Source organism: Daphnia pulicaria, chromosome 7, assembly GCF_021234035.1.
Source record: "Daphnia pulicaria isolate SC F1-1A chromosome 7, SC_F0-13Bv2, whole genome shotgun sequence".
NCBI lineage: Eukaryota > Metazoa > Arthropoda > Branchiopoda > Diplostraca > Daphniidae > Daphnia > Daphnia pulicaria.
Genome location: NC_060919.1, coordinates 16,943,595 through 16,963,812, shown reverse-complemented (window position 1 = coordinate 16,963,812; position 20,218 = coordinate 16,943,595). Strand labels below are relative to the sequence as shown.

Here is a 20,218-nt window from a genome sequence, read left to right as displayed (position 1 = left end):
TTTCCGCTCATTTTCAAAATAAAAATAAATTCTTTTTGATATTTTTTAAATTGATTAAATAATATAGTACCCCATTTGTGATGTGAAAAAATGGACGAGGTCATTAGCAAGTGGTGTGAAATCGCCGAGAATACGACCACGTATTTATCCAAGAATGTTCAAGACCTTGTTCTAAAAAAAGGCATTGCAACAACAACTAGCATCAGTCTAGAAATTGCTACAGATGATTTGCTGGATATTTCTAGACTCTCTTCCTCCTTACTAAGTGATGGTATCTGAACTGCTGCTTAATGATATTTATTCAAGATAACTGAAGCAGGACCATGTCTTGTATTTCTCCAGATGGTTACTTACATCATCCAACTCAACGTAGTGCAGAATGGTACATTCAACACATTAAGGATACTGAACCTTTTTTTGCCAATGTAAAAATGAAAATGAAGGTCATTTCTGAAGAAGAGTTGCAAGGCCTTATCAAGCTGTGTGCATGGATGCACCAGCCCCAGACAGTCGATCTATGTTTTGATTTGCTGACCAGGAAAGAGGAAGTGGCTCTCAACTCCCACGAATGCCTCCTGCTCACAACTGCTGCACTTGAGAGGGCTCTTGGCAATGTAGATAGTCTTTCTTTCTTATTTATATTACCAAATCTCTTTGTGTTTCTAGTTTGAATTACAAAACATAATTCTTGTTCTATATGAATCCAGCTATTCTTACACGGGGATCGAAAGAAGAAGGTCCCATCTTTGCTTCGAGATCTGCTGGCCTCGCCAGAATTGCTCTTGTTACTGGGCACATCCCAAGTAAGTAATGCAATCAAAAATAAATAAATATAAAGAGTCGCTCAAGGTCAACAACAGTATCTAAAATAACAAAATAACACTCTTGTGCCATTGGCTCTTCTTTTTCGTCTGTGTACATGTAAAATGTAGGTAATCCTTTTACAGCTGTTGCTTGGCAGTCCTCTGTCGCTTAATTTGAGAAACCTGATATGGCACGGCTTCGTCGGTTTCCTCGACTGGGACACCCACGGCTACGCTTCCGTCTTGCTGTTCGTCTGCGCCGCCATAGGTCGACATTTGGATGACTGCCGATCGATAGAAACCGTCGATGAAATCATCCCTAGACGTTGGGCTACTTTCGAGCGACATCAGCACAAGTGGCCAAAATGGTCGCAATTTATGGCCGACAACGAAGAGATGTTGGTGGAAGCCGTTTCAGAAACGCCAGCCCTGCCCGGCAGCCGCAAGGCCATTTGGCTCCGTGCCATTAGGCACCATCAGAAGGGCCGTTATGGTCGTTGTTGTGCGCTGATGATACCCGAAATAGAGCACACGCTCCGATTGATTTACTGCGCCGTCAACGGGTGCCCAGCCCGAGCCCTGACTGCTGAATCAGTCGTTCACTACACGACTCTGGACGTCATCCTGGAATGCGGTGGGGAATCAAACGACGTGAAGCCTCGAATAGCCGAATTTCTGGGCAACGGACTCTATTCCGCTTTGCTGGATGTATTCGTCCAACTGGAAGGACCGCGAGTTCGCGATCGGTTTAGTCACGGTGAGTGTCGCTTGTGGGACATTGACGCCCAGCTATCCACTCACTTGCTGGCTCTATCAACCGCCATTTTGTGGCTGCCCGGACGTCCTTCCTCTGTAGTCATTCCTCATTATTCATCACATTTCAGTCCGGCAGCTCTATTTCATGGACAACTCGTCGAAACAATTGAAGCCATTGAGGGCTGGCTCGGCTGTCTGCTCGCTCCATGCCCATCGGTCGACGTTGATTTGTCCGCTTGGCCGGCAGAATGGCGCCCGCTGGTGAGCAACTGGCTGCGTAACTGGTCGCCTGCGGTTAATCAGCTGTTAATAAATCAGTTAAAAGAAGAAAACGGCCGACGAATGGACGACATTGTCGTCATCCATGCGGGCCAGTTATCGGCCACCTGGCTACGTAAAATGATGAGCCAGATCGTATTAGGTTGCCAACGGCTGACGTCTCATTACAACCAAAGAAATGGACCCGGTACTTTGTCGTCATTACACTCCCGACAGCGATCCACTCATGCCCGGATGGACAGTTACATGCACCTATTCATAGCGGCCGTCCAACTTTCCTTGCTCTTTCCCATAGCCGTGAGCTTTGGAGGCCAAGTGATTGTCAACGATCCGCCAACCGTACGCCGGATGAAACGGATCGTGACTCGCTGGGCAGATCATTTCGCCAGAGCATCCGCCAACAACCGTTGGATAGAACTGGCAGACTGCGCCAAAGATTCGATTCAATCGATGGAAATCCTCATTTCATCCGTCCTCGTCTTTGCTTCCGAATTCCCATCTCCATCCGCTCGCTAAAACTGCTATGCGACATCCGTCCTTGCTCCAGCTGCTGCTGCATCTGCAAAATTGGATTTCAGTCACGAAAAACCAGTTGACATTTTGATAATAATAGAAATCCAATCCAACCCACGTATTGTGTCGGTGGAGGAGATACAGCCCAGTTCCAAAGATAAACTTACCTCCGATTGTCCCTGACTGATGACGCATAAACTCTTGAGAAGAATAGGAGGAATATTACATTCATTGAATTTGTATATGTAATATTAGAAATTGTATTACAAAAACAACAAAAAAAGAACCGTTTGGCCCCGGCAGCCTTTTTCGTTAGCGGCCATCTGTTGGTAATAATAATAATAATACTCGTCGTCCAGTTAATAGAAAAGGAAATTTCTACAGTGAGTGTGGTTCCTTTAGGGCAATGAAGAAAAAAAAAAGGTAGCGATAATTCCGTTTTTACGGTTTTCTTTTTTGTAATATTTTTTTCCCCTATTAAATGTTGGGCACAACCAAAAAGAAATAGGGACAATGAACCGCAGACATTCACCACCAACAAATTCAAAAGGGGAGAGAGAGAAACAGAAAAGTGTTGAAAACCCTGAAATGGAACAGGAGAACTAAAGGAAAAATAAATAAAAATGTTGATGAAACGGTGGATAATAACTCGGGTAGAAGAAGAGAAGGCGCAAAACGGATAGGTAATTCAATGTTGAAATTGATCAATGGCGGACGTGAAAGCCAAAAAAGAGGACGTGAAAATAGAGAAGCCAATCTCCTCGTATTGCATATTAAACGAAAGGGTTGAAAGGCCCCCGACGATACAACTGACACTCGGGAGAGTTTGGCACCAGTGCGCCGCGATCAAACTCCAAGGTGCCGAAGCAAAACACAAAAAGAGAAAAAAAGGAAAACGGTCGATTCGTTGACTAGTTTTCGACTTGAATAAATCTGATGAATAATGAATTCGTATAAAAGGAACAATTTTCAAACTTTTGGCGGCGGCGGTGGTGGTAATCGATTGACGGAAGACGAGTGGGAGGAGCCGTCGCTGTTGCTGAGCCAAAAAGCTTCGTTCATGGCGAGGTTTCGCCGGCGGTGCTTTTCCACGCAAGTCACTGGCTTCGGGTCCAAGTCGACGACCGACGCGTGACACTTGTACACATGACCTGAAAGGTCACGCACAACCGGCAACTCCTCGCCTGCTGCTGCTGCTGCTCCACTCGTGGCTCTCCTGCGTGAATCAAATGATCAATTTTTTAACGAAATGAAGAAAAACTCATTTGGATTTTTTAAATAAATAAATTAAGAGGAGAAGGAGGTCGCAGACAAATCAAAAAATGGGCAACGTACTTGGCTGATGGATCCAGTCGACGCTGGAAGGCGATCATGATGGAGCAATCGCGAGTCGTCGACGAGATGCGGTAGCGTTGAACTAGACGGACGTCATCCATCGTCTGGTCGCTGGTTTTCTCTTGGCTGAGGAGCCAGTCGGCCGTGCCCGTGTGCGGATGCGTCCAGCGCATCGTTTCGTACGGGACGGAACCGTCACGGAAGCGAGCGACCAGGGCGTCGTAGGCGTCGTAGAGCCGCTCAAAGTCCACGTCGCCCAGCGATTGAACTCGCAGCAATCGGCAGAGGACGGACCGTGACGGAAGCCGAGTGTTGCTGCTGCCCAGCAGCCACGAATCATTGCACTCGGGCGTGGTAACAACAACGGGCGGCAGACAAGGCAGTGAATGGTCGCCCCTTTCTTCTCTCATCAGCGCGTTCCAATCTTCCAATTCCGATTCCTCCAATGCTGGACAATGGACGCCCTGGACAGATTGATCGGTGGGGCCGTCGCAGATTTCCATCGTCAGCGCTTCCATCACCAAAGTGCAGAAATGTTTCAAAGGCCTTTTTATCAGATAAAGAAAAATGACATCTTTAATTTAGCCTCGAATATTTTATTTTAAAAAATAAAGTCGGAGCCAAACTGACAGTGTGCGATCGCTGGTGTCGTCAAGCTGGAACCACTGCTGCAAAACGGGCAGCAAGTTGTTTTGGCATTCCTCGGCAAACACCAGATTCCCATCCTGTGATAATCAACGGAATAAAATTACAATATTTTAACCGGGCAGTCTCAGCATCACACTTGGATATTCAAAAAGAGAACGGGCCACTGGCTGGCACTGGCACTGGCACCAATTTCTTTTAGCTTGATTTGAGTGGAAGCTTTATGTAGTACTACTACCTGGAAGATTCGCAGGTTGTTTTGCGGCGTTCGCGTCAGCGCCACAATGGCTTTCAGCATTCTCAACCGAGATCTGAATAGGAACATTTTTTTCAATTCTGATATTATTTCGTCGCATAAATAATGGCGGGTGGAAAAAGGGGGCCACCCAACAACAACAACAGCATCATTTATGACAATGATTATTTCTTACCCTGAAAATAGATCGAGAGGACAGTACTGGCTGAGCAACTGGATCTTTCCGTGTTTCCTCTACGAGAATAAAAGTTGAAATTAATCAAATTGGAAGAGAAGAAAACAACGGAATAACCGACAAAAGAAAATTTAAAAAAAAAGTACAACAATCGGCGTACAACTATTTTATTATCATTTCCCGTGTTGATGGCGTCGAGCACGACACACACAAGACGACCAAAGAGTCATAACCCAAAAAAGAAAGAGAGAGAGAAGGAGAGAAAAAGTACCGTATTTGGTGTTGCGTTGGGAGAGAAAACGGTACCTACAGCAACAACAACAACGCCAATGTTGTTTCTTTCTTTTTCCAAGCCCCAGTATTACTTATAATATACCTTGAGGAATTGGTTGAGGCAAAAAGGGCAATGTTGATGACCCTGGCTGAGGAAACCTTGTTTCGGTTTGAGTTCGACGCAAAACACTGGCGGCTCTGCAGACTGACGCTCAACTGTTGTTGTTGCTGCTGCAGCCTGGTTGTTGTTGCAGGTGACTGGAAGCGACAGCAACTGCTGTTGCTCGGTGGCTGTCGACATGGCAGGAGGCAAAAGTGTGCAATCCGGGCAAACAATCACGTGGCAGACGGGAGCTAACCGTTTGTGCTTTCGGTGAGCTTCGGGGAAAATGATCGGATGAGATGAAATTGGAGCTAGGGAAACAATTTCGTTGGTTTGATACCTGGACGGAAGACGTCAATGAGATGATCCACCTCTTCAATTTCTTCTAAATCTACATGGCAAACTTGGCAGGGACGGACCAGTCCGTCGCCCAGCAACGACCCGAGTATTTTTTGACTGAAAAAGAGTCGCTCCAACTAAAATTTGAAGGGGAAAAATTTAATCTAAAATGAAGATTACAGGGGATTTCGAGTAGATCTAACCGTTTCGTCGATTGTTCGAATGCCTCCGTTGACCTCCTGGGCTACAAACTGATTGTCGGAATCCATCCGGCGTAGCTTGTAATCAATTTTAGCCAACTTGACAATCTTCTTCTCCTATAACAACAACAACAACAACAATAGAGATGAATGAACGGTGTGTACTACTACTCGGCAGTATTTGTTTTTAATGAGTTTGCGTGTACCTGAGGCAGGGCCAAGACGACTGGAGATTTTTCGGTGTGTGGGTGAAACAAAAAAAAAAATAGAAAACAATAGAAAATGATAAGCCGATTATTATTATCAATCTTTTCTTATTTTCCAGAGAAGCACAACAACTGTTTGTTTGGGCTCGAGAAAAAATAAAAGAGGATCAAGGACCGACACCATTCCCCTCCACTCAACCAACTAGACAATAGCTGGGAGGGATTATACACAATGACAAATGTCTTGCTCAAACAGAAAAATTCTGCTGTTTCATTGTTTCTTATTGATTTTAATAAATTTCTTGAAAATAGAAGAAAAGAAAAATTATATTTACTGGAAGCGTTGCCCTCTCCTCGGTAGACCCAATGGCGGGGACGTTTCAATGTCCATTGAGGACAGTGGCACGAACGGGTCGTTTGGTTACCGGCGTCGCTAGTCGTCCCGACGACGACCGTTGGCTCAGTCACACTCGGCTGCTGCTGCTGCTATTAAATGTCAGAGTAGATGGACACAATAACAACATTTTCAATTGAACTTTATTTGTGTCTTTAAAATAGGATAAACAAAGCAACAACATGAAAAAAACAAACAAAAAGAACTTGAAGAGAGAGCGAATAAAATTTATTCAACGCAGAGAGAACGAAATTTGCCGGGAGGACTTTCACCGGAAAACGTCAAAAAAACCAAAACAAAACAAAAAAAGCCTTTCACGTCATTTTTTTATCATCGACATTCACTTTGTCCTTTTGTCGTTGTGTGTGTGATTCGTCAGCGAACCAAAGAAAATGAGTCACCCAAACGGATCAGATTTTTCAGTTTTTATTTTATTTCACAGGAAAATGATGTCACCGACAACTCGTTCACGTTCAACGAGAAATCATTAAAAAAAAACCGAAACAAAAAATGAGAGCTAACAAAATGTGAAATGGGCCACTTACTTCCACATTTTGCCCCCCCCCCGTGTGTGTGTGTCTCTCTGATTACAAAAGAACTAAAAATGGCTAGTATGGCAGTATCTAAACCAATCCAATAATATGCGGGTTCTGACTTTATTACACAGCCGAGTGTCGCTTTACACAACAGGCAGCAACGGCGGGGCGTTGTCTGCTGCTTGCATCTATAAAAATAAAAATACACATTGCACACACAAAAAGAAGTTTGGGAGTCTCTTTCACTCGGGTTCTTCACCTACTTAACGTCCATTGCACTCCCGGCCTTCTACACACACACACACACACACAACTATACTACTATATACTAAGGTGGTGCTGGTTCTCTTTTCTCTTTTTAAGCTCAACGATCATCTTTCACCTCCCGGTCGAGGACTGGCGAAACTTGAGAAATAATACATTATCTCTCTTCTCATTTTGGTTTGAAACGAAATAATTTCGCATCATCACCTTTTTTCTTTAAGGTGAACCCCTACTGTTCCAATATCCAATTGGACATTGGCCCGTTTACTTGTTGTTTTAAAATGGGATAGCCGAACCCGTTTCATTATTAGGATTGCCATTATTACACGCTGCGATGATCAGAGGCCGGGCATAACGACCCATTGAAAAATCAAATAAAATCCGGTAGAATGAAAGAAAAGAAATAAGAACGGGGCCGTTAGAGTTCATCGCAGGAGAGAGAGAGAGAGAACCTTTTTTATTTCTCTTTTTCTCTTTGGTGAACGATCGGACGCCGAACTCACGAATTCGAAAGTGCGTGTCCCCCCAGCAACAGCCAAACACGAAAAAATAACACCAACAGTGGAAAAATCTCTCTCTCTCTAGCTTTGGAGAGAGAGAGAAAATAGATTCCATGATGAAGCGGGTCAGGGCATGACTTGAACAACAATCTGGGCATGCACCCAAGCACGGCCGAAAAAAATGACGATTGAACGAATTTCGGGAACAAGGTTCTTTTTTTTCCGATTCCCTCAAAAAAATTCGCCATCCAACTAATAATAGAAACGGTAAATACAATCAAATCAAATAAAAGAGTCACAAAATGTTTGCGATGCGATGAAGGTTTTTTTTTATTATTACTATACAAAAAACAAGTCTCTTTTTTTTTTTTTGCTTCCATTATAATAAAAGGGTGTACACATTTTTTTGTTTTTTCCTTTTTTTGACGGTGAACAAAAATACCTCTGTACACACACATACACACGTAAGAGCGCACATATTTGTTGTTGCAGAGAGAAGGGGGGAGACAAAATAGAATCAATCAACAATTTTCGTTATCGTCGAGCCGGGAGAATGTTTTTCGGTCGCCCTTTTTTATATTCCCATTTTGTCATCATCTTCTTCTTCGTTTCCAAGTAGTTTACATGGACATTTAATTTTTTAATTGAAAAAAAAAAAAAAAAAGACTTGAAGAAAGTAAAGAGAAATAGGGGGGGATTTCTTTGCCAAATATAGTAATTAAAAAAGAGGGTACGATATATTTGAACGAAAAAAGCATGCACCACACACCGTGAGAATTTCCGTGTGTCGACAATTTCGAAAGAAAAAAATAGGAAAAATTTCCATCTTTTTTGTTTTGTTTTTTTGCAAAAATGACACGAATCGAATCACATTTTTTAAAAATTCTTCTTCTTTCACTTCTCTTCAAAATTGCACGCAAAACCAAACGGCGAGGGGTTCTAAAAATAGAAGGGGGAGGAGAAAACACTACATCATAATTATTATCAAAAACGTGAAAATTGAAAGAAAAAAAGGGAGAAAAAATTTTTAAAATAGAAGAAAAATTAAAAGAGAAAAAAAAGAGACTTGTCGATCAAACAAAATCAAGTGCCGAGAGACGAGGAGAGTCAATACCGATTTTTGTCTCAAATCACATACGAGATAGTTTTTCTTGTCTTTTTTTAGCTTTTTCGTAGAGGGGGGATGGGGGGCGTTCGCGGGAGAGAATTTTACAACATCACAGGCCGAACTCAATTTTTTCCACAACACAAATTTGAATTGAAAAAAAAAATAAAAAAAATCACGATAGGGGAGGAGAAATGGCGCACTGGAGAGAATGGAGGGCACTTCAAAACAATTTGTTGTTGTTTCTTTCCCCGTGTGGTTGTTGTTTTTTAAAAATTCTACAGACAAAAAAAGTTGTTTTCTTCTCTATTTGCTCAAATTGACTGGGTTTTGGCGTACTTTTATTTTTAAATCAAAAATGTGTTTTTCTGTTTTAATTTAAAAAAATTAAAATGTCCACAATGCCATTGAAATTGGGAGAATTGTCGCTTTTTGTACAGGAAACGGCAAGGCAAAAAATGAATGGCGTTGGATATTTTAGTTTTTTCTCGTCTGTCAACCAATCAAATGCAAAGTAGCTCGCAATCATCACGCACCCATAGTTAATTTTACACGAAGAACACAAAAAAAAACCATTTTTTTTTTTACACTCGAAAAGAGATGTGGAAGAAAAACAAAGAATTTCTTTTCCTCTCAAGACCCGTAGCGAGACCCATTTTCTTTTTAAAAAATAAAATTAAAAATTTACTTGTCCCGTCATCATCTCCTATTCTGGATGGTTTTTTCTTTCGCACACTCACGCCGAAAAAAAATAAAAATAAAAAAAATTTTTCTTTCTCTTGTTTCTATCCCCAGGAAAACAAACAGACCCCCGCCATAATTATCTATACAACACACTCACGCTCAAATAAAAATTAAAAAATATTAAGGGGTAGGTGTAGGTAAGGGGTAGGTGGAAGAGAATACATCAGCCAGCAGATATTTTCACGCTTCAAAAAATGATTTGACCGGATTTTTTGTTGAGAGAGGGTGGGCGGGACTACGACAAATATAAATTTTTTTTTTTCAAATAAATCTGAGCTCAATTATCGCATCCGTATTTTTCGGGAGGGGGGGAGGGGAAACGGGATTTGTACGATCCTCTCCTTTTATAAGTACACAGTTGGGGCTTCACAAAAGAGCAGCTTTACAATGTCGCCAAAATTTGGTAGGAGGAAGTATAGATGATTGGACGATTTGTTTCTTTTTTAATAGAAAGGAAGATATTGCACAATAAATGAAATATCAACGGGATCACACACACAATCAATTTCAAGGGATGAGAAGGGGATGATCGAATGAGAAGAGAGGGGAGGTGGTCATTCAATCCAGAGAAATCCTGAGATAAATATCCCGAAGCCGGACCCATGAAAAAAACACATCGCGCTTCCATTTAACAAATATTTAAAAACCCCGGCCAATCAAAAATGAATAATAATTAAAAAAACACTTCAAGCAAAAAAATATACTGATCCATTTTTTTGTTTGTTTTGTTTTCGTTTTACAAAAAAAAAAAAAAATCTTTCGTCATATTTGAAATTTGTACTTTTTCTCTTCAGTTTTTTAGAATAATTGTTAAGGCCGGAATTTTTCATATCGCTCATGGGCGGATGGCGATCAACAGGTCAGGTTGGAATGAAAAATTGTGGGGGGGTTGCATTTGTTTGTTTTTCTTCTTCACCGTGTGCTTGTTTGGTTTCAATTCAACTTTTTTTTCAATTTTGGTCCCCGAAATTCGAAAAATTAAAAATCAATGGATTGAAATCTTTATTTTGTGTACATCATTTGAAAAGGGGGGGGGAGGGTGTGGGGAACCTCGAAATTGAGTGGTGATTGTAAAGCTGCCATCCGTCCGTCTTGCGTTCAACACCAATTAGAAGATAGTTTTGGGGGGGAAATCACAAATACGATAATTCAGCTGAGATAATTAAGGGATTGAATTGAAGAGACTTTTGTGTGTTTTGTTTTTGAATCTTTTCGAAAAAATCGACTACCATTTCTCCTTGAAATTTTTAAAAAAAGAAAAAATAACTTGATTCGTTAACCGAGCGACAAAAATGTTTTTGTAGGGGCGGGTGGTGGGGGTATTCGACAATTATGATATATAAGATTATACACACGTATTTATATATATAAAGATGGGGGAGGGTTTGTTTGTTTCCGAACACGGGGGGGAGACACATAAAAAGAGAGATATAAATCGAGTATGTCATATATCATCGACGTTTTTCTTGTGTGAGGAGGAGGAGGAGGATTCAACTGTTATGAATGGGAACTTGTTTCTTCTTCTTCAGTGTGTCTTGATTCTTTGTCTTTTTAGCTCATCTCTTCCAAATGGGGTGGTGGTGGGATGCACGGTTGGCAATGGCTTTGTTGAGATCACAGTACGGGTTTAACACAACACACCGCTCCTCCATCTTCTTCAGAGCGGCACAAGCAGCAGGTGGTGGGGGACACATTTCCCCTCCCGTTTGAAATTTTTTAAATTGAAAAAAAAAAATCTTTTTTCCCCATGTGTGATGATGAAGGAAACGTTAAATCGATGTGTGAAGTCACCAAAAAAAAAGAATAAAAATAAAAATTCCATCACGCAAAAATTGGGTGGCTGTTCCATTCTTGATCCCCCCATTTTTCTTTATTCCCCCCATTTTGTTTTTGTTAAAAAAGCCCCCGTCAATATTGAATCTCGTGCAATGTTGAAACAAAAAAAAAATATTTGATAAGAACAGCAAGGTCCAAAGTGTTGTTTTCAGCTGGGTTTGATGTGTGTGTGTGTGTGTGTTGGATGGATGGGATCGGAAAAAATCCCAATTGAAAAGAATAAAGTCCGTTGTCGTTCAGTGTGGATGGATGATGGGTCGGCGGGGTGATGGCGCAAACCGTCTAACTAGAAACGTAGGAAGCGAGATGCTCGAAGGCCAGGATATTGCGGGCATCCATCATAAACTCCATTTCGGAACGGACAGATTCTCGGCAGCCGGCCGATGGATCTCCACCACCACTACTGGAATCCATGGAAGAAGGAGACGACGACTCGGATCCACCCAGCGATGGTGACGGCGAATTGGACGAGTTGGGAGTCGACGAAGCCGATGAATGGCCTCCTCCTGCTTTGTTGGATCCCATGACGTTATTCCGCTCCTGCCTCATCGATTCCTCCACTTCCCGCTCGTCGTAGAGGACGCAGATGGACCCGTTCTCTCCAATGCGGTACGACACTTCACGCGGATCGATCCACATCGTCAATTCCGATGGGAAGATTCTGTGCAGAAATTGGCCAGGCAATCCGACCAGGACGCCAGCTTGGGCCAGGACCGGATCCATTTTGCCGTTGATGCGGATGCAGCGGTAGCCGCTGCCTCTGCAAGGCTTCTCCGGAAACCAGTGCTCCTGGTAGCGTATCCTCAACGTCTCGATCAAGGCAGCCCGGAAGACTTCCAGCTGTTGGTCGGATACGATGGCCGATTCCTTGTTCAGACGAAGAAGTCTGACGAGAAAATTGGCTGCTGAGGTCACTTCGACGCGCATTTTCCTTTGATTCTTCTTTTCTGAAATTGTTTCAAATTCGCGAGGGCGGAATGGTGGTGGTGGTGATCGTCTTCTTCGTCTTGGCCGAGATGATGAGCATCCAAACAATCAAAGAAAAGATGTGTGTGTGCTGTGGCGTCAGAGAATGAGAGAGAGAGAGAGAGAGAATACTCAACAATGGGGTCTGTGTGAGGACGTGATCAAGATGGCGGCTGCTCGACAAGATGGCGGCCGTGAGAGAAAGCTGGTGCTTTTAGTTCTCTCCACTGCGCAGTTCACACACAATGGCACGACCAAGAAAGGAGAAAAAAAAAGGCATCGAATCAAAAATCATGTCAAATAATTGATTTAAAGTAACTAAAATAAATCCGTCTTGCAGAGTTGGCCCATTTCGGTTCAAAATCCAAAATGGCGGACGGACCAACACACAAAGGAGAAAACCGAATCGAAAAATTAAAAATTACCGTTTTTTCGCAAACGAGGAAAATTGCAGGAAACAAGTTGACTACTTGAATGATTGAGAACGAAACCAAAACAGGTTTTAAATCCACGGTTTTGTGTTGTTGTGTGAGGAACCAGTGAAAACTAGGATGAAGAAGAGAGAGAAATCCCTTTGTTTGGTGTGTGCGTTGTTGTACAGAAGAGCAGAAGGCAAACAAAAAACTGTTTTGTTTTTGGCGTAGTTCGTTATTTTAGTAACGACGACGGCGAGATGGAAGTTCGTCGGCAACTGAGACGCTTTCCGCTCCTACACTCGGGGGTATATACCCTGGGCCGACGAGCCCAGGGAAGGAGGGACCTGCGCAGTCGAGTCCTTTGTCTCGGCAACCCACGCCTGTGACGTCACGGTAGCTCCGCCCATCAGACCTCGGATCCGACCAATGGCCGAGCTCGTAGCAACTCTCGCACCAAAAAGAAAAAGCAAACGGAGGGGGGGTTAGAAGGACCGGATTTGGCAGTGCGTCGTTGGGGCGGATGGTGAATGATTATCATTATCATCATCATCCTTGTCACTTCTTCTTCTCTTTCGCTTCGTACTTTATTTTGGGGGCGCCTCCTACTACGTATTTAAAAAAAAATAAAAAAAAATAGAAAAACTAGCTAAAGCCGAGAGAAAATAAATATAAAACAGTCACCTTCATTTGTCCTCGGGACCAGCTGAGAATCTTTTCGACGTATAATCTAAGACGACGACGCTTTTTTTTTCAAAAACGCCATTTCGGACCAAAATTGGTGGCGGCCCCCCATCATACGATTCATTTCGTGATTTTTTTTTTGGGGGGGGGGGGCTCTTTCTTTCAGGATTTTGGCGAGAGAGAGAGAGGAGCGGTGTGCAAATTGATTGATGAAACGATGCGCGCGCACCTCCGTCGTAACGAGACGACGCCGTGCGGGATTGACGTCAGTTCCGATGACGCGTTTCCACACACCGCACAAACGTCCGTACGTGTGTGTTGGTGAATGAATAATCATTGACCGCCAACCGCATCCAGCAGGAAAGAAAGAAAAACAAACAACAATTTTGTCGTTGATATTTTTCTTTTGTTCATTGCCGTTCGAATTCGCTCGAGACCAGAAAAGGCGAAAGTCAACCGTCGACGAGATTATTTTCTACCCGTTTCCAGTTTCGTTTCTTTCACAATTTTGGTACACACGGAACCGTAGAATAGCTAGTAATCTTATCACATTTGGACGAAATGAATAAGAGAACTCCTCCGGTCGATCGAATATCATTTGGAAAAAAAAACAAAAAAAACATGTCGAGATTGTGAAAATTTGTTTTTTGTGTGTGGCATCAATTTCTCTCGACTGGTATATCCGGTTTTTATGTTGTTGTTGCAAGTATGATATATATCCTTCCAAACAACTTGTTCTTCACAGACATACGATACGATACCCCCACATAAATTTAAAAAAAGAAAAAACAAGTTAAGTAGATTGGAGTCCCTGGGATTGGGATTTAACAGGACACAAAGAAGCGCGGAGGGTGAAAACAGCTGTGAAGCATTTTGAGAGAGAGAGCCCCCTGACGGCTAAAAAACAACCAAAAGTTTCTTTGTGTTTAATGGGGGAAGCAGCAGATGTCCAAAACTACATTACCCGTTGGAAAATGTCACCGTGCGAATAAAAAAAGTAAAAAAAACCACCGGAAAAACAGTGGCGACGAAAATGAAAGTTGTAAACAAGCGTAAAAAATATCGCCATCAAATTGCCCAAAAAATAAATTAGACGCGATAAAGGTGGGAAAAGTCAATCGACTAGCTGGAAAGCGTTGGCCTTTTTCTTCTCGCTCGGCTCATCATTTACCATCAGATGAAAAACGAGAAAGTTTACACAAATGAGAGAAGAAAGTCGATTAATCGACGTCAATGGCTTGACGCCACCAAAAATATTAAGAAAAACTCGTTTTCTCGTTCATTTTGGCTATCACGTCGTGAGTGCCATCTTTTTTTCTATTGGGGTTTAGAAAATAAACAAATGATTTTTAGGCTGAATATCATTAAGCCAGAGTCACTTGGTGGTGCTGCTACTATTCCAGTTCTCTCTATTTATTCCACAACAAGTCGACAACAAAGAAAAAAGTTCAACACAATTTCTTTTATATATTCCCCCCCAAAAGAAATGCTCAAGAGTTTCGAGACGGAGAGAAAGTTCTCTTTTAGTCTTTTGACGTAACTCCCAAGGAAATTATTGCGCAAATATTTCAATGGAAGGTAGTAGGAGACTCAAATAACAACAACAAAAATAATACAACGCCGTCTACGATTCAGGCTACGGGAGAAAAAAAAAAATCAGCTGATTTGCTTGGTTCTCCCAACACACACAGCACGCACACAAAGGAACTTGTTAGACGAGAGAGGGACACCGGTGCTGCTGCTATGGTCCCGATGTGGCAAGGGACCAGATTTGGCATCGGAGAGAACCGAGTGGTTAGAGGACAAGCTGTAGAGGACGAAAACAAAGAAGAGAAAAACCGCCTGTAGCTCTTTAAATAATAATAAAAAAGAAAAACAGCTGATTGTGTGTGTAGTCCCCCCTCACACACAGATGGGGGAAACCGTATACACACACAGCTGGTTTCTCCCCCCCATACAATTTTCGCCCCTCTGCTATTCTTCAAATTTCATATTCAAAAGTTAGATTTTTCTATAGAAAATATCACTAGGGGCCACCAAAACACAATGGTCCATCCTGTCGTCTTCTTCTTTTTACCGAGAAACTTTTCTTTCCACTTTAAAAAAAAAAATTTTTTAAAAAAGCTCGACCTGAATTTTATTTTCCTTTCTGACCCTGGAACGATGCAGGTAGGGCCCTTGGACTTGTGTAAATTCGATCACCAGGGCCCATTTAAAAGAAAAAGAGAACACACAAAGGGGGGGATTTTGTCTTTATAAGGTGTTTTACTTCGTTAGTTGCTACCTGGATTTATTCGTATCAGCCACCCTTTAAACCCAGTTTTTTAAGATCCAGGAAACAACAAAGAAAATCCCAGATGGCCGATACGTACCCGATACGAGTGGTGAATGAGATCAACAGAGAAAAATGAATTTTTAAAAAAGGCACGTTCAACACAGATTCACGCATGGATTGCGCACTTGTCACACGTTTCAGTTAAATGGTGACACAGCCTTGAGTTAAATTATTTCATTTTTTACGAGAGAGAATTACGCACTTGTAAGTTATCGCGTCCGTTATCTTTTTTTTAGGGGAGGGGAGGTCGAGTCTTAACTTTCAGACAAAAACATTCGACAACAATAAAGCAAAGTCCAAAATTTCTATACAAGCGGCTGGGAAAAAATAAAAACGAGGAGGAATTATATTCTTCTTCTCGTGAAAGAAACAATTTTTTAAGCGGTTCTGTGGGAAGGATATGACCGATTCGACAAAAGAAACGAAAAAGATCCGTGACGTCATTTTCTACCCAGGCATCTTACCAATTCAATGTTGATATGGAATCACGTTGATTGGGAAGCCCAAAATGAAATGAATTTCGTATCGAGAAAGTTTTTGTTTGTTTTTTTCCTACTCCGACCGCATCTTCTTCTTCTTCCGCGTGATGTCGAAACGTGAATTTGTCACGATTTTTTCTGGGCTTGGCTTCCCATTTAAAATCGGACGTCATTTGTTTAAGAGAAGAAGAAATATATACAATCCACGTGCCAATGACGAAAATAACGACCCAAAGTAGAACGGATGAATTCATTTCCCCGTTTTAACATTGAATTCTCCTTTCCGCGGGCTGAATTCACAACAAAATCATTTTTTGTCATGGAAGGAAAGGGGAAGACGACGAAAATTTGGCCGTGAGAGAATAACACAACAAGTCACGTTGCTGAAATAATCACCTTCAGAAAAATATCAACTCCCTGGTGATCCATAATGGAACAACAACTCCCGGAAATATTTTTAGAAGTTTAGTTGAGGGAGGGGGGGGGGACTGAAAACCCACAAACGACCTCTGGTGTTCTGGGTACAACAAAAACGAGTTACCCCAGAGGAAAAACAAAAAGAAATTAAAGAATTACCATCACAATGTTTATGCGAATGCGCGTGTTGTGTGGTCGAAAGGTGTGCGCATTTTTTTGTTTTTTTTTTACTCTCAACTTTTTCCCATTTTCGGAATGTGCGCAGTTTCGCAGTTGGGGAAAAGGTCCTTTCAAGGACAAACCAAAATGGCGGAAACGAGTTTCAATAATCACCGCTAGGTGGCAGCATCGTACTGGCGCACACAAACCGGCCCTAACGACGTCCCCTCTAGGGAGCAATCATCAACACACAACATGACGTGAAAATCGATAAGGAATGATTAGACATCCTTTCGTTTAAAAGAGGCTTAAACGACTAAGGCGATCATAAAACGAATAGAAAAAAGGAGGAGGAGAGCTTTTTGACTTACCGAGCTGGAGGAACCTAATCGGAGGCGACCATCTTGCGATAAAACACTGACATCCACCAGGTCTGCCGGCATCGTGGTGCTGGCCCAATCTGGACGATGCACATCGTTAAGTGACAGAGAGAATTCGCAAATTTTACGAATCATATAATCAAATGGCCATAGCACTGATCTTCAAATGTGAAATCAATTTCTTAGCGGGAAACAATTGTTCAAAGCACCTTCAACACCGACACACATGCACTACACGCAGCCACTCGTCTACTCGGCGGGAGAATATGTTCTCCCAGCAGACGACAGTTGAGAACGCCAACGATGGGGTTGTGCAACCTTCAGCATTTAAGCCATTTATCTTTCAATTTCCAACAAATGAAGCACTACAATTTTATGATAACAATTCCAAATTCATTAAATCTTGTGATTATAAATTTTTAAATAAGTGCAGCAGATATAACCGGATTTTGTTTTGGTAACGTGACACTGACACCGGTTAATCGGTTAATTCGATCTTTCACAATGCAAACGCCATCTACATGGTAGACCAAGATGTAGAAATGCTTAATTTCAATTGTTACGATTAATCACGAAAAAAAATAGAAATGAGACTAATTAAAATTTGATGTAACAAATTAATAAGTGTCACAAAGTCGCCATCGTCAATTATAATAAAAAACACCACAATCAGCGGGTGTAAAATTAAATTTAGAAAACATTCTCGTTCCGACGCCCACGACGATATGCTAACTTTGAATAATTGACACACAGTTGAGAATATCCACGATCTTTCTTAACGTTGTATTGTCGTTATGTTTGAAGAAAAGAAAGTCGTCAACGTATCAACTTATATAATGAACTATTTTCTTTTCGAAATCATTGAATTACATTTTATGTACAGTACAGTAATAAAAGTGTGCCCCCTGAAAGAATTGCAGTTGCAGCAAAAGCTAAATTGTTTCATTTACCAGCATAGATATAATTAATAGAAATAGATTGAGCTCGTATTTTTGCGGATGACGATTGGTAAACTCGGTCGATTTTGGTACGGACTAGGATTTTGTGAAACTATTCGTTGCTTATCGCGAGGTCTTGTCCTGTCAATTTCAGACTTGTACCTACGCATAATGTCACTTGATTGACCAGACTGGAAACTGTTAACTCGTGGAATCCACTGGTCTGATCTTGTTGTGCTGTGATCATCGTAGATTGAATGAACTTGTGTAGATCCCGACGTGACTGAACCCGCAACGTCCAAAAATGCTGGCGCTCGTTGCAGCTTTTGGCGATAGTGTCCGCCGTACAAATCAATGCACAGGATGACGAAACAAGCGAAATTGGCAATCAGTGCGAAACCGCTAAAAATAAGAACTGTCAATTCCAGCCACCACCAGGCGATACCTGATCAAATAATAAACAAATAACTTTTAAAATGGCAATTTTGTTTGTGCGTGCGTGAGGATATTGTCACGTTTGTCGCTATTATCTTACAGTCGGTTTTTAAAGATTCGTAAGCGTCAGCACCAACGCAAACATGTTGCGGTATCTCTTGATTGTTGTAGAGTTTGAGTTGCTCCGCGATGGCGTAAAAGCCGGCCAGGGCTGATGCGGCAGCGGCGACAACTGTGAGGACAGTGCCGAATATCATCCTGCAATTTAATTGATGCCATGTGTAAATGTCAAGTACTGTCATACGCTAAACGATAAGCTGAGTTGTCGCTGTCTTTATTTGTTGCATGATAGCCTTGAGAAATCTATTTCTTGGCCTTACATGAGCCGCCTACGAGCTTTGATGACGCAGGCCAGGAAAAATCCGACCAGGGCGTTAGCCGAACCGCTGCTCATGGCCATGGCCGTGTACAAAACATCCCAGGAACTGCTGTAGCTTGAACTGGGAAGACTGTTGCCATCGTACACTTGCGTGAAGTTGTAAAAGATGTAAGACTTTGGAACCAAATAAGCAATTCTAAAATTAATACGCAAGGAAATTGTATTATTAAGCATTTGCTTACCTGTAAACCGACCACTACTACACCAGACACAACTAGGACACCGATCGCGGCCTTAGTGAATCTCCTTGGAAGGAGGGCGTCATTTTTCTCTGGTTCGGCGTTATTACGCGAAGTATTAGATGGTAAATGACGTCTATTTGCTGTCGAATTCCAGCTCTGCGCCATTCTTGATGTGCACTACTGCGTTATTTTGGCACTCTGTTACGGATGATTCGGCTTCTTCCTGTAGGAACAACCCACGCTGACAATATACCAGTGATTTCCGAACGTGTTTGATCCGGCCATATGACAGTCAAGTGAATATCATGCACTGATAATCATATGAGCACTTGTCAAACTTCTCAGCTGCCACCCATTGGAGTAACTATGGCGCGTTTGGTCCTTCTGTTGGAATCATATTTTTCTTACTCTATCAATTATCCTCCCATCGTTCAAGATAAAAAAAAAAACTAAATACAAGATTTTGGTTTCGTTTATCTCACCTAGTTTTGGATGGTGATGTCAAAAGTCACAAACAATTTTATGGCTTGCCTGCGTTATAGTATTAGATCGACTGCACATTCGAATCTCTCTTGTAAAAACCACAAGATTTGGAATTTTCAAACAAAACACTCACCACTCTTCGCTATCTAATTCAATAAAATTTTAATGAATTTGTAAGATTGATATTTTACGGTGTCACATCCTGTGTCTAATCAACATATAAAAAAATCGCACGTTAGTGCTTAGAGCGACGTGTGTTATTTGTACTACTCGTTTTATTCTTGTCCACTAATTTTTAAAGCTTCGAATAATAATCGCCCAGGTGCGTATTACAAGATAAGATAATTCGGTTGCGTAAAGCACGCCACATGAAATGCTACGCTTACTCTATTCATGCAAACTTATTAATATCTTAATATAACAAATGAAAATACTGATTAATACTCTAACTTTTCTTTGGTTGGATGATTTCATATCAACCCAACCCTCGATTAAAATCAATTAAGGATTTGTCAAATCTGAAATTTAAGCTTAGCTATTAAAAAGGACTTTTCAATTGAGTTGTTTCTATCAGATTTGGAACATATTATTCCTTATACATTTGAAAGTTCTCTGAAATTTACTGGTTCACCTTGATGGTTTCGCC

General features: G+C 41.7%; 4 protein-coding genes across 5 annotated transcripts; 1 reads left to right on the top strand and 3 right to left on the bottom strand.

Moving 5' to 3' along the window:
- Positions 1 to 28: 28 nt before the first annotated feature.
- On the top strand, positions 29 to 2,681 carry LOC124348904. Its single transcript, XM_046799299.1, has 4 exons — positions 29 to 271; positions 343 to 614; positions 708 to 803; positions 933 to 2,681. Exons 1-4 carry the CDS (start codon positions 91 to 93, stop codon positions 2,352 to 2,354), a joined length of 1,971 nt encoding a protein of 656 aa, XP_046655255.1. The 5' UTR covers positions 29 to 90; the 3' UTR covers positions 2,355 to 2,681.
- Positions 2,682 to 2,824: 143 nt separating this feature from the next.
- LOC124348921 (inositol-pentakisphosphate 2-kinase-like) lies at positions 2,825 to 17,380 on the bottom strand. Of its 2 annotated transcripts, none has more exons than XM_046799323.1 (11): positions 17,087 to 17,380; positions 6,219 to 6,366; positions 5,884 to 5,903; positions 5,681 to 5,794; positions 5,479 to 5,614; positions 5,139 to 5,413; positions 4,763 to 4,821; positions 4,570 to 4,642; positions 4,317 to 4,411; positions 3,687 to 4,232; positions 2,825 to 3,567 (listed from the first exon to the last, which is right to left on the bottom strand). In XM_046799323.1, the coding sequence occupies exons 1-11, from the start codon at positions 17,228 to 17,230 to the stop codon at positions 3,321 to 3,323; spliced, it is 1,857 nt and encodes a 618-aa protein (XP_046655279.1). In that variant the 5' UTR covers positions 17,231 to 17,380; the 3' UTR covers positions 2,825 to 3,320. The 2 variants fall into 2 exon arrangements, with proteins under 2 accessions (XP_046655279.1, XP_046655278.1); XM_046799322.1 differs by having other exon boundaries at positions 6,219 to 6,369; positions 17,087 to 17,379.
- On the bottom strand, positions 8,182 to 12,990 carry LOC124349075 (protein BTG2-like). The gene is made up of 2 exons (XM_046799578.1): positions 12,654 to 12,990; positions 8,182 to 12,455 (listed from the first exon to the last, which is right to left on the bottom strand). The coding sequence occupies exon 2, from the start codon at positions 12,187 to 12,189 to the stop codon at positions 11,545 to 11,547; it is 645 nt and encodes a 214-aa protein (XP_046655534.1). The 5' UTR covers positions 12,190 to 12,455; positions 12,654 to 12,990; the 3' UTR covers positions 8,182 to 11,544.
- Positions 17,381 to 17,855: 475 nt separating the features above from the next.
- On the bottom strand, positions 17,856 to 19,892 carry LOC124349048. Its single transcript, XM_046799546.1, has 5 exons — positions 19,572 to 19,892; positions 19,090 to 19,473; positions 18,849 to 19,021; positions 18,569 to 18,726; positions 17,856 to 18,478 (listed from the first exon to the last, which is right to left on the bottom strand). The coding sequence occupies exons 2-5, from the start codon at positions 19,252 to 19,254 to the stop codon at positions 18,060 to 18,062; spliced, it is 915 nt and encodes a 304-aa protein (XP_046655502.1). The 5' UTR covers positions 19,255 to 19,473; positions 19,572 to 19,892; the 3' UTR covers positions 17,856 to 18,059.
- Between the last annotated feature and the right edge of the window lie 326 nt (positions 19,893 to 20,218).

Coding starts and splice junctions, on each gene's coding strand:
- LOC124349048 (XM_046799546.1), bottom strand. CDS start 19,254: ATGGCGCAGAGCTGGAATTCGACAGCAAATAGACGTCATTTACCATCT. Junction 18,727..18,848: donor AAAGCTCGTAGGCGGCTCAT/GTAAGGCCAAGA, acceptor ATTAAATTGCAG/GATGATATTCGGCACTGTCC. Junction 18,479..18,568: donor CGAATCTTTAAAAACCGACT/GTAAGATAATAG, acceptor TTATTTGATCAG/GTATCGCCTGGTGGTGGCTG.
- LOC124349075 (XM_046799578.1), bottom strand. CDS start 12,189: ATGCGCGTCGAAGTGACCTCAGCAGCCAATTTTCTCGTCAGACTTCTT.
- LOC124348904 (XM_046799299.1), top strand. CDS start 91: ATGGACGAGGTCATTAGCAAGTGGTGTGAAATCGCCGAGAATACGACC. Junction 272..342: donor TTCCTCCTTACTAAGTGATG/GTATCTGAACTG, acceptor GTATTTCTCCAG/ATGGTTACTTACATCATCCA. Junction 804..932: donor TGTTACTGGGCACATCCCAA/GTAAGTAATGCA, acceptor TGTAAAATGTAG/GTAATCCTTTTACAGCTGTT.
- LOC124348921 (XM_046799322.1), bottom strand. CDS start 17,230: ATGATTCGTAAAATTTGCGAATTCTCTCTGTCACTTAACGATGTGCAT. Junction 4,412..4,569: donor ACAACCTGCGAATCTTCCAG/GTAGTAGTACTA, acceptor TGATTATCACAG/GATGGGAATCTGGTGTTTGC. Junction 3,568..3,686: donor CGACTGGATCCATCAGCCAA/GTACGTTGCCCA, acceptor TGATTCACGCAG/GAGAGCCACGAGTGGAGCAG.